This window comes from Parasteatoda tepidariorum, chromosome 4 (assembly GCF_982258835.1).
Source record: "Parasteatoda tepidariorum strain Cologne lab strain chromosome 4, Ptep-v5.0, whole genome shotgun sequence".
NCBI classification, from domain to species: domain Eukaryota; kingdom Metazoa; phylum Arthropoda; class Arachnida; order Araneae; family Theridiidae; genus Parasteatoda; species Parasteatoda tepidariorum.
In genome coordinates this window covers 91,945,617-91,959,318 of record NC_141758.1, presented here as the reverse complement: position 1 = coordinate 91,959,318, position 13,702 = coordinate 91,945,617, and the positions used below count along the sequence as shown (strand labels likewise).

Genomic DNA, 13,702 nt, shown 5'->3' with positions numbered 1-13,702 from the left:
CTGTTTCTTAGTATTGTTTTCTGGTACATACTTTACAATTTTCCGGAAATTTTGATTGATATTAGCATACACAAACGCAAACTTGACTTACTTACTTGATATTAGTATAATAAACACTAACATTATACATAAAAATCGTGGTGTTTTTGATCAATAACTTTCCGTGCAACTTGATGAAAATGTGGCTTATAATTTTTATTATGCTTTTAACTCCTTTTTTTTCTTGAATGATGCTTGAGCAAAAAATAGTGCAAGTGTGAAAATTGTAATGATATTTTTATAGTAAATATTTTGATTGTATACGTAATAACACTTGCAAAGAAGAGCTTAAATCAAAACATGATCTTGGCTCCAAAAAAAAAAGTACTAATTTTTTTTTTCTGAAGATTTTCAACTATTCATGTTTTAAACTTCAATTTTTATGTAAAATTTTGCATTAATTATTATTCCGATATTTAAAATTTTTTTTTATGGAATCTGTATTTGGATGTTCTTATTCTATTATCAATATATTTCTTTTCAATTATAATTTTTCATTAAAAATATTCTTTACACGTGAATATTCTTTATCTTGCATTGAATAGATTTTGTGAATTCAAATAAAGACAATTCTACAAAAACAGAATTGCAGGTCAAAACAAATTTGTAAAATGTTGTTAAATATTCATATAATTAATATTTTAATTTTTTTTTTTGAATATACATTTAGATACAGCCAGAGATATACAAATTTAAATTTGTTTATACAATTATACAAATATACAAATTTAAACAAACTATTTTTTTTAAAGATTTGTTTTTTAAATGTTCGGTAAAGGAATTACAGGAAACTTATTTCCGTTACCGAGCATTTAAAAAATATATTGGAAAATAATACTTAAAATTAATATTAAATATGAATTTGTAACAAAAAAGTGACGAATTCGCTTTGAACTATAATTCCGTTACCAAAAAATGCCTATAACTAAACATAACATTTAAAAAGTTAGTAAATTTAGGCTATAGTCATTATTAAATGTTTCAAATTTTTTTCAAATAAACATTTTTGGATTTTTAAAAAAATTTAATTTGGATAATTGAAACTGTGCAATAAATGGGAATTTGAAAATTAATTGGTCATTGAGATTGGTTTAATGCTAAAAAGGAAATATTTAGCCGAATTCTCTTTGAAAAGATTCGATTTAATGCAACAGAAATTGAAAAGTTCTTCCTATATCAATTATACCACTCAAAACATCGGAATTATGTATCAGATAAATTAAGTAATAACTTAAAATCAATGATATTTAATTTAAATATTCAACTTAAGTTGGATATTTTCAATTTAAGGTTTTTCCTATGCAAATACAACTCAAAACATCGCAAGTTCGTATCAGATAAATTAAAATTTGGATAAATAGTTTCATTTTGGGCAAGTATGAAATATTTCTGGAGTGTTTCAGAAATATTTCAAACATATTAGAAACATTTCAGGAACGTTTGATTCATGATCGTAGAATAGTTGATATTTCAATGTTTTCGGCAATATATCTATGTCGTTTTTGGGGATTTTTAAAACGTTTTTGCAATATTTGTTACCTATCTGAAAACCAATTTCAATGTTGTAAGCATATTATGTAAAAACAATAATAATTGCATTATCTAAAAAATACATTATAAATAAATTTTTGTGTACCATCCATAACGTTATAGTAATAAAAATAACAATGAAAGCATGTGTGTATATTTTGATGCAGCGAATACAATTTTAACTTGAATTTTCATTACATGATTTTGATTTGAATGATAAAAATATTTTTTTTTATAAACAAATAAACATTTTGATTTCACAAATTGCATTTATCAGAAATGAATAGTTTCCATCTCCTTCAAAAATCCGATAACTCTTGTCTTCATAACACCAATAATTTGATTTTCACTCACTTTCTTTGTTAAAATCTTTTTTTTTTTTTAATATATAAAGTTTTATGTACAATAAAGTTGTGCAAGCTAGACTTTGCATTGCTGTTTCAAGCGCTTAATTCACAACCATATCGAGCTAAGTAAAGGTGGACGCCAATTTTTAGAGTTTAAAAAAAAACGCGTTAAAAGTTTCCACCATATTTTTTTTTTGTACAAACAAAATAAAATATTCATGAGCTATCTATGAATGCGGCTGACAGAACCATGAAGTGCCGTTTGTTGTATGTAGGGCTGTTTTAGAGCCACCTGGCGGTGGATGGTATAAATGAAAGCTACTTGGGTGATGATACAAAGATTGATGCTGATCTGGAGAAAGTGTTTGTTGCGTGTGGTGATGACCATATGGTGCACCAGGATGGTCTAAATTACTTGGATGTACGAATAATTGATGTGGTTTTAACGGTAAGTGCTGGAGAGAATTCGGGTCTGTCGCAGTTACGTAATGTCTCATGTGCGGTATTGCCGCAGCAGCGGCGACAGCTGCTGCCTCGTTGAAATTGTCTCTCGGAGATACTGAGCTTGGCGGCGTCATGGCATTGCAATTGTCCAAATATGATGATCCAGTTGAACCGTAAGTTGGCGATGAATCTGAAAGTTTGGCGGCAGATTGCAACATGAGATCACTGTATGGCGGATCAGGTCCACCAGGGGGCGTAGGAAGTGTGCCTTGAATGGTATCACCGTAGCAACCATGACGCGTCGCATGCGCACCAGCGGAACGGATGACAGACTCTCTACTCACGTATATTTGTCGTAACAGTGTGGTTGCTGGCAAAGATGCGGGTGCTGGTGGACCACCAATCCATTGTATTGGGCGCTGTGTTGGTGAACCCGATGTGGGGGGAAATGATTTGAGCATTAGTACATCTGGCGAGCCTCCGCCAGGAGATCCATTGTGCTGTGGCAAGTGCCTGTTCATGACATCTTCTAAATCTCTAACAGACATTGCCGATGAATTTTTACTACAGTTTGTGTCGTATGCATTCGGTGCGGCGGGAGATCTAGTCCATGGTCTAGTAACCTTATCACTTTTGTCGGGGGAGTTTTCAGAGTGTCCTTCCCTCCTCCCATTCGAAGAATTTAAACCGGATTGGCTACAGGACATGTCGTCCACAACTAGGTCATTGTTGGTCACTTCACTATACGTGGTACCATTGTCCAGCGACAGAACTTCAAGACTAGTCGACGAAGAGCTTCCTGGACGAGGGCTTTTGATGTTGTCGTTTGTTTCATTCATCACCGATAAGGAATCTGCGAGTTTTCTTTTCCGTTGTCTGTTATCGGCTGCTTCCGCGGCAGACTCGGCAACGGATGTCGGAGTACGTCTTGCATTTGACTGGTCGTAAAACGAAACTCCTGGAAACTCTTTAGGGGAATTGCCCGGTTTCTCCTGAAAAATGAAATATTTCGATAAGTTTTGTTGGTTGGACATTAATACATTGAAGTGATTATATTTGAAAATAAGAGGGAAAAAAAAGAGGAGATACATCAATTAGTTATTGTGTCAACAATTTTTAACAGTCAAAGGTAGCCTGAAACAAAATTTAAAAAAAAAATCTTACAAAATAGCTTTTATGTAAGTTTGGAAGAAATGTATTGAACTCTGTTTCAGTTTTAAGATTAAATGTTCCGGTAGCAGGATATAAATAAAGTGGACATGTAAATTTCAAATGTGACACCATGGGAGGCGAGAATCGACTATACCTTAATACTAATAGTATTATGAAATTATAATAGATTCTTTTATGCAAATTTCCTAGTTTTCTACAAGTCAGATTTTAGCTAAAAGAATTCTTATGGAAGAAACATAATGGATTGGTAAATTGAAAAAGGATAACTGTACATGGAGATTTGGAGGAAATATTATCTTTTTTTCTATGAATATCTTCCTTTTCCATTTGGAATATTATTATTTTTTCATTGTAAATGGAAAACGTAAAACATTAATTAAGAAATATCCAATAATCTTTCTCCAATCATCTATTCAATTGATTTTGCATACTTTAAACGTTCCTGTATGTTTTAATTAATTTTTGGCTGCAGTTATGAAATTTAATTTTGAAACTTATCCAAAAGCAAATTCAAAATACTGAATGCTTAACTAGACTTTCTGCAATAATTTTGAAGTTATTACCCACATTGCAAAGGCAACTTTTGTAAAGAATAGAATTTTATCTTAATTAACCTTTTTGAAATTTTTTATTCTGAATGCAGTGCAACATAACTACAGATTTAGAAAAATGTAGACCAACATCAAAAACAACTATCCAAAACATATAATTTATTAATTATTTTCGAATGAACATGATTTAGAACAGAGGTGGGCAAACTTTTTTGTTCGAGGGCAAAAAAATCGAGAAAAAAAGTTTGGTGGGCTAAGCAAAATCTTCTAAAATAGAAAAACGATATTAAAGTTTTAATTTAAATATTAAGTGAATGAAATTGCGATTTGATTTTTAAAAGTTCTTTATATTGAGATTCCAAGTGAGAAGTACTTTTTTTAAGGAACGAGGTTAAAAGTTTGTCTGGTAATCTACTTCTGAAAGGATTTTTTCTAAGGTTCATAATTGAAAACACTTGTTTACATATATAAGATGAAGCAAACAGAGCACTGATTTTCTGAACATGAAATATTAAATTTGGGAAACCAGCTTTTGGTAATGATCTGTAAAACTCAAACTTTGGCATGGTTAGAAACAACTGCTTCAGATAGCGTCAATCTAAGGCTATTCTATAAAGAACTTCTGCTTTCAGCAGTTTACCAATTGAAGCTGTCTGTGCTAGCTATTTCCATCAATTTATGTTTTGTAGAACAAAGATAGAGAAAGCAAAAGAGTCATCAAGTAAGTACTTTGATAAAAAAGAAAGAAAAAAAATAGCTTTAAGCAAAGTAGACAAGAAAATGGATGTATAACATTTATATTCATCCCGGATCGGCAAGTTAAAATTCTATCCGCGGGCCGGATAAAACCATCCGGTGGGCCACAGTTGGCCCGCGGGTCGTAGTTTGCCCATCCCTGATTTAGAATGCCATTTCAAATTTAAATTCGGCATTCAAACGATTCATAGTAAATATTATTGTGCATATTGTGATAACATCAATTTTATATGACATGATAACATCGATTTTTCCAGCCAAAACTTCTGATGAATTTTTTTCTAAACTTTTATTAAAAATGGGGTATTTAGAAAACAATTTTAACGCTAGTTAATTTTTTGGCAGACATGATTAGAATAGCTTACCGATGTCCTGTGTAATTCCTGCAAATCTCTTTTGTTGCCCTCCATATCCAAATGACTACTTCCTTCAAATACTTGACCTTCGTCATGAACGTCGCCGACGTTTCCTGGCCTCGATGTGGACCTCTGCTCCGCTTCAACGTCCCCTGTAGCCGTATTGTCTACAAAATACAAAAACATACAATTATTATGAATGTTACAGAACAAGTAATCTATCCTTAATGAGAGAATATATTAAGTGGACTGAAATCTCTAAAGTTTCCATCAAGTTTAAGAATATTAAGGCATAAACACATTCTAGCAAAAATTTATAGTAGGCCGGACAATCCATGGATCTTATAGCACCACAATTTCGTGACCAACAGCATAATGGTAGCAATCTGGTCAGTATGGATGGTGTTTTCAATAGAAATGTAAACAATAACAATCTCGAGTTCGGGACCTACTCTAGTTCCAGTTAAAAAGTTTGCAGCTGCTTACTACATGTTATTCTGATAGGCGATGTTTTCAAACGGATAATTTTGTTTTCAATAAAAGAAATAAACTAGATGATTTCTGAGCTCAAATCTGCCGTATATTAATGTTATTATGTAATTCTGGGGAGTTTGGAGTGAAAATTTGTTTTAGTTATTTTGTTATTTATTATTAAAAAAGGTGGCATGGTTGCTAGATTTTGAATAACTCGCTTTTTTGGCAGTCTTGATTTGGCCTCTTTCCATTTGTTTATTACTGTTTGTTCGTGTTGCAAGCTGTGCACCATCTTACGATAGTGTTAACACTTTTAGTATTGTAAACAGTATTGTTAGCATTGTAAACATAAGTAATAAGTAATCAAATGCATTGTTTGCAAGAATCTCAAAACACAATGATGCCAAATGGCTTTAAAGTACAACTGAAACAGTAACCCGGAAATTTAGGCAGTCCCGAGCTTGCAGCGCTCCCTAGTGTTGAAAACACCATCCATTGTGTGCACACCGATCACCTTTATTTCCTAGAAAGACTGGTACCCATTGATCTGAAGTTAGAGGGGGGGACCGAACCCCTGCCGAAGTGCCTTTGAGTCATCGTTGCTCTCAAGAAAGTGTTAGCACTTATAATATACTATAAATGTATTATACGATGCGATTAAAAAACGTATAGTACATTAATTTATTTTAACGAATCTTTAAATAAGACATATTTTAGGGAATAAATATATTTTCTAATTAGATGTTTCTATACATTTCAAAACTGGTTTTCTCAAATTTGCATAAAACTCTCCTTCACCCGTTTTTTCACTAAATTTCTATCATTCGTTCAAGCTAAATATTTTAAACCTTAAATATATGTATAAGGCATGTAGCGACAATGTTTGAAGGTATGACAAAATGTAGAAAGCTATTGAATGACGGTGTAAAAATTCCAAGTTTTTCATTAATCTAAGTTGAAAAACTTGAAGAATGAACAATGTTTCAATTTCAGAGAATTTGATAATGGCTTTAGAGTGTAAAGAAACATTAGACATTTATTATATACTACAGTCGATTCTAATAAGTTCTTAAATCCTGAAAAAGGAGTGTTTTTTTTTTTTTTGAAACGTTACATTAAATGTTTTTCCACTTTATTTTTCAGTTAATCAAAATCAATTTGTAATTAAATGATTAGGTATGTAAATGTCCCCTCACCGTCTTTTCATGTTTTATTTTGGTTTTAATAATCAATAACAAACTATAATAGGATTTAAAATGTTGAAACGTATTAAGAAGAGATAGAATGTTCAGGACGCAAATTAAAAAACTGACCACTCATTATAACTTTTGTTTTAGTGATGGGATCTTCACGTTCTAGGACTCATTCTTAATGGTTTGAAGGGGTAACCCAAAATATGCTAATTAGTGCAGACGATATTTTAAGTTACGAAATCAGACACAAAAGCGTACTTTCTTTAACTAAACATATTGAACAAGCTATCTTAACTAAACATATGAATTAAACATTTGATGAATTCAAATTTCAATGTCTCACAAAATATAAGGGGTAGCCGCAATCTGAGAAATATAGTCCCCATAATTTGGTCAGGAGTGCGATTCAACGTTTCAACGTTTGGTTCAGGAAAAGTACATTTTTGTGCCTGATTTCTAAACTTAAAATATCGTCTGCTCTAATTAATTAGCATATTTGAAGTCATCACCTCAAGCCATCAAGAATGAATCGTAAACCATGAAGATCCGATCGTTAGATCAAAAGTTATTCAGATCGGTCCATTCTGTTGGTGCACTGCATATGTTATAAAAGCATTTTACAGTTAATAGCAGGATTAATAGCAGGTCAAAATAAAAAGTCAAAACTAAAGATGTGAGTGGTTTTAGATGATGTGTACTCCAGCCATTACGTACTGGGAGTGTATAATACCTCTGCCTCCCTCTTTGTCTGGACTTGTACCCCTCTCAGAACTGCTGGGATCTTCATTTCTTAAGTCACGTGATGCTGGTAGTTGGCAATAATCCATGACGCAATGGGGATATTCTACATGACTGAAAGCAAAAAGGTATATATGTTAGTAATAAGCCACTTTTACATCCAGAAGTATAATGCGTGATTAGGCCCAACCGATAAGTCACATGGTTGGGTATAATCACCTGGCTGGGCTTGGTGGGACAACCTTATAGCAATTAGGCTTGGTTTATTACTATCAACTTTCGGATCAGATTTAACGTTATTCACACGGCTGAACTACATCCTTGAGTGTAACTTTGTGGTAGTGAATGGCAACTAGTTGTTTGCACTGTTCCTATTGGGCGATGCGTATTTTCATCCGAAAAGAAACGTATTCTCATTTAGTTGCCATCTAACTGATTGATCATTGATGGATTTCCAGAGGACATGTTAGTGAAGTGACGTCAGCTTAGATATTTCTATAAGAGTATCCGTCAATGGTAGGTACAATAAAATGGGACCCATATTCCAAAAGAATTAGCCCAAACGACTTTAAAAAAAATGATAAATGGGTTGAACATATACAACTAATTCATCTGAAAAAATATTTTTAATTTTTTTTTTATAAAGAATTTATTGAGTTTCCGGTAAGACAGACTACATAACTTAAGATTAGATTTTATGCAAAAAGAATGGATTTAATTTTTTTGACAAAGAGTAAACAGAATTGGGGTTTGAGTTTTTGCAAAAGAAACGGATTTAATTTTTGATTAAAAATAAAAAATTATGGAATCTGAGAGAAAAGAGCATTGTCTGGATTTTGAATAATAACCACTAGAAATCAAAATATTTTACCTGATGACGTAATTAACACAGATAATGGTTTCTTCTTCGGCATTCTTGGTGTTGCAAATGACTGTTGCGCAGCTCTGCAGCCAAGTGTAACCGCCATTTTTATTCATTAACCTATAGTAACCACTCATTACTTGTCCTTTTTGGATCACTGCGAGGAAAAAACAAAAACTGCTTAAAATATACATTATTTAAACATTCAGACACAAGAATGAGTGAATTTTCGCAATTTTAGTATTATTTACACTGGATAACAAATTGCTTATGACATGAATAGTTGATCTTGCTTGATTCGGGTCTGGGGATTTTAAATCTGAAATTACTTTTGCTCTGGAAGCTTTTTTTTAAAAATGTCATTTATAGTCTTTTTTTTGTCATAATGCGCGGGTTTAAACTGATTATATATAACAGGGGGTCGCATCAGTGTTGCGAAACACTTCTAGGGGAGTTAGGGCACATCATCAATATTAAAATTTGATAGGAACTCATGACTGGAAATGTCACCGTACGCTGTTAAGGGCGCTTCACTAATATGAGCTGTTCAGAGGCACCTGTAGAAACAGTTTAAAATACAAAAGCACCCTAGCGGTGTATGACGATATTTTCGGGCATGGAATCCTATGCAGTCTTAATCCTGATGATGTGTGCTTACTCTCCTGGATGTTTGTTGCAGCATTAGCATGACCTCTTGTTATATATCATGTTTTTTTTATACATTTCGAGAAAAAATAGGCTAAAAATGTCATGAGAAAAACTGTAGCTTGTAGAGAGAAGCCGATTGCAGATTTGAAATCAAAGATACGAAAGTATCTAAGATTTATTAAAAAATAATCTACAACAGAAAATAATAATAATAAAATTATCCAGTGTCATTCTTAACTAACTTATGAAAATGCCTTTGTTAATATAAATGTCTTAAATATATTTGGCACTTGCAACAAGCGCGAAAACGATTTTGAATAGACATTACTTGTATGTTTTTTTTTTTAAATTTAAATTTTTGATCTAATATTTAGTTGGTCCATATATAATAAGATTGTAAGTCGATACTATCCTTAATTTTAAATTATTAAAGTTCATTATTAACAAATAGATGAATAGATAAAATATTTGTAAATACTGCGAATAATAAAATCTAATCGTTAAATTCGAAATAAGTAAAATATGCAAACACATTTTTTATGTCCTCAACGCTGATAAAACTTTTTTTATACTGTGTTGAACCATAATATTGGCAACCTTAGAGATCCATATTTTGGCATTATTTAAATATTAACCTTGATTTTAATATAGTTAAGCTTAAAAAGAAACATGGTGCAACATAACTTTTGAAATGAAGGATTTTAATTAATAATATGCATTTAAAGTTTGGGGCAATATAATCATAAGCCATAAAATTGTTCAAAGTAGCGTTTTTCATATAAGAAAAGGACACTTCGATTACCACGCATTCAGCAAGTCATTTTTTACTTTAAACTTATAAAGTATCTATCTGGAAATAATATCAAACAAATGTTTGATGTAAGACTGTCACATTTGAAAAGTGTGTGGTTTATTACAATATTATTCCAAACTTTTCTTATTTTTGTACATAACAGTTATAAAATGGAAATGAGTAACATGCACGCAATTAGTTTTTCTTTTTTGTAATATAAAATAGTACTTACAATCTATATGGCACTTTCGCAGTTTTTCGATATCTTGTGCGTGGCACAGTGTGTACATACTTGTTCCGGTTATTTCTTCTGCAGTGTAGTCCAAGAGTTCAGATACCCTATTTGAATAATAAAACACAAAATTATTGCTAGGTATGAATGATAAATAGTAATCTACACGTATGACATCTGCACATACGCGTATGATATGGTAATTTACGCATATGGTATTTGCACATACACGTATGGTATGGTAATCTACACGTATGGTATCTGCATATATACGTATGGTATGGTAAGCTGCACGTATGGTATGGTAATCTACATGTATAGTATAAATCATGCAATCAGATATTAGACTCAGCTTTTAAAATCAGGAGATTTTTTTCGATATTTTGTTAGTTTTTTTTTAATGGAAAAGGCAAGGCATATGGATCTATGCATAATTCAGGATTAAGATCTATTTATGCTTTCCCTTTTTCAGCTTTTAACTATATTCTGGAAAAAATGTATTACTTCTAGGATTCGTGTAAACTTGTTCTGTTATTTTCTAATAATTTTGGTCAAAGAAGCTGTATCATAGTAATAAAAATTGCAGAAAAGGAAAGGATATTTAACGTCCTAAATTAGCCGACTTAGCACATGAAAGTGTTTTTTAGATAAACAAGTTATGTGTATTAATGTTATGCATGTCTGATTCCGACGTAAAACGAGAAATCATCAAACTTAGCAGCAGTTCCTACATGAAAATCAAATACGTTCATGCATATTTTTAATAATAGTTTATTTTTCTTTACTTCAGTTCTTCAGTTAAAAGCAACTCATTACTTCAATTGAAAACAGCAATAGTTAATGCAGTTGCAAAACAGCAATTTTATCTTAACAGTAGTAGGACTAATAATTAGTTCAATAAAAGTCTACAGGAATATGTACAGAGGGACCAAAGCTAAGATGCTCATCAACGGGCCCAGCTTTGATTGGGCATTTAAATATAGGTTCTATCTAGGCTGAATAGTTGCTGATATTGGTTTAACTAAATCGGAAAAAAAAATTAATATTGGTTCGAGAGCCATGGTGGTTCAGAGAATAAGGGGTTCGCCTCCCAATGAGCTGAACCGTGTTCGAATTCCAGTGCTGGCTAATTGATACCAATTCCGCACCTGCGTCACATCGACCACAGTTCTGACGCAATATATCCTCAGTGGTAGGCGCATTATTAGTTAGTCCCCTTGCCATCAAGCTAACCGTGGGAGGTTTTCGTGGTTTTCTTCTCCATGTAACGCAAATGCGGGTTAGTTCCGTTACGAAGTCTTCTTCGAAGCCAAATTTCTTCTAAGAATTGATCTGGGAGTTCTCTTGTCTTTTGGACTGGGTTCAAAATTGCCAGGCTACGGAGGTGAACATTAGTAGTCGCAAGCTCAAAAAAATTGAATCGGCAGTTCAATGACAATTATAAAATAAAATATCGGTTCCATGTGGGCTTAGTATGTATTAAGAAATATCAGGTGAATTAGAAAACTGTTTATAGGACTTTATAAATAAATATTTGTAGATAATGTAAAATATTTGTAGATAATGATCCCTCTGTACTTTATTAGTCTAAGATTTTTGAATATTGGCCTGAGTTTTATTGCTACCTGTTAATTTTGCAAAGGAGCGTTTCCATGCAATGGTCTGAAATGTTTGAAAACAGTATGTAGTCTTACCTTGGCTCACAGTGAGATATCCGGAAATCGAATGTCAGCCTTGTTACAAACATATCGGGTTCTAGCCGTAGCTCGTTGACTGAAGGAGGAGGAAGGGCTATGGCTAAACCCACAAGTCCCATGACTGTAGGTGCCTGTTTCCTCGAAGACGAAGAAAAATTATATTGAGGCCTAAGATGTGATAAAACTAGTACAACCTAAAAATATTAAATAAATAAATAAATAACAAATATGCAAAGGAAATTAAGCCAATTCATTTTACAATTAGGCTTAAATAAGAATAGTTTAAAAATAAAATATTAACTTTCCTAGTAAATAGTCATTAAAAAAGTAAAAGTTATTGCTAATTGAAACAATTTATTAAAATTAAAGCCTCACATTTGATCTATTTCACGGAATAAACAATGTTTTCATGTTTCAATTGTAAATTTTTTCAGTGCTTTACATTAACAATAACAGATGGCAGCACTATTCGCATTTAGAAGTTTTATAGCAAAGTTCCATCCTATATGTATAAGTAATAAAGTTTAATGATAGATGGCAGCAGCATAGAGTTCGCTTGTAATAAGGTCTTCATTTCTAATCGTTTTAAAATTCATATTTTAATATGAAGTGCATTTTTCTTAATAAACAAAGGCCAAGAAGCCTTCGTATAAAACATTTTATAGTTGTGCCAAATTATTTTGATTATTAAATTGTTTCTTAAAAATAGTTTAACCTTTTAAATTCAATTTTAAGAAACGTTTTTAAAATCATAATAACATCTTTTCAAAATAAATAATTTTATAGGATTTTTTTTTCCATTTCTTTTATAAAACTTAGAAAGAAGCAGACCAAGTTTATAACAAATTTAGTTTTAATCAGAAATTGGTCAATGTAACTGCTGTTCACTTATATTTAAAGGTCCAGATCGCAGCATCGTTAGTTTCTGAAATTTGATAAATTGATTTGCATGTAAGTAAATTATCGTTAAAATTCTCATTATTTTTTAAGGTAACAAATTAACATATTATATAAGAAATTATAGGACACACAATAAAAAATTTATACTAGTCCCCTTATCATTTACCAGAAATTATATGAAAATTGATTATGCATTTTAAAATGATATGAAAATTAATACTGGCTATCTTACAATTTACCAAAAATAATATGAAAATTGATTATTTATTTCTAAATGACATAAAAATTGATACTGGTATTCTTATAATTAACCAAAAATAATATGAAAATTGATTACTTATTTAAAAATAATATAAAAATTGATACTGGTCTTCTTATAATTAACCAAAAATTATATGAAAATTGATTATTTATTTTAAAATTATATAAAAATTGATACTGGCTATCTTATAATTAACCAAATATGATATCAAAATTGATTACTTATTACAAATGATATGAAAATTGATACTGTTTATTGTATAATTAACTGAAAATGATATTATAATTGATATGACTGTCATATTCAAAAGGATAATGCGCAATTATTTATTAAACAATATTTGATTTAGAGTAATCTTAATAGCTCATCTTCAATGAAAATAAAACAGTATTAGAAATAAGTGTCTTACTCTGTAGCCAGAGGATTTAAAATGGCAACCGCGTTTGGTCAATGTAGATTTCATTCTTATGCAGAAAGATCTTTGTAGACTTTGACCTGCACTTTCGCTTCTTATACTCATTGTTGGAGCTGTTGATAAACAAATAAAAGTATGTGAAAACAAATTGCTAATACAGCTTAAGCTTTTTGTTCAAATTTAATATAGTTCAAATTAACAATGATACAATTATAATGAGTCGTAAGTTTTAGTTAAAAAACATGATTTCCTTTCACACAATCGTTAAAAGTAACTTAATGGTAACACTGGG

General features: G+C 31.4%; 1 protein-coding gene across 1 annotated transcript in view; it reads right to left on the bottom strand.

The window, feature by feature from the left end:
* Nucleotides 1-2,068: 2,068 nt before the first annotated feature.
* LOC110283103 (protein trachealess) overlaps nt 2,069-13,702 on the bottom strand; it is a 218,177-nt gene continuing 206,543 nt past the window's right edge. The window contains exons 7-13 of the mRNA XM_043043212.3: nt 13,405-13,523; nt 11,831-12,027; nt 10,137-10,243; nt 8,473-8,620; nt 7,594-7,715; nt 5,206-5,363; nt 2,069-3,352 (exon numbers count right to left, since the gene is read on the bottom strand). Coding sequence (XP_042899146.1) covers nt 2,144-3,352; nt 5,206-5,363; nt 7,594-7,715; nt 8,473-8,620; nt 10,137-10,243; nt 11,831-12,027; nt 13,405-13,523 — 2,060 coding nt within the window. The 3' untranslated portion in view covers nt 2,069-2,143. The remainder of the gene's footprint in view (nt 3,353-5,205; nt 5,364-7,593; nt 7,716-8,472; nt 8,621-10,136; nt 10,244-11,830; nt 12,028-13,404; nt 13,524-13,702) is intronic.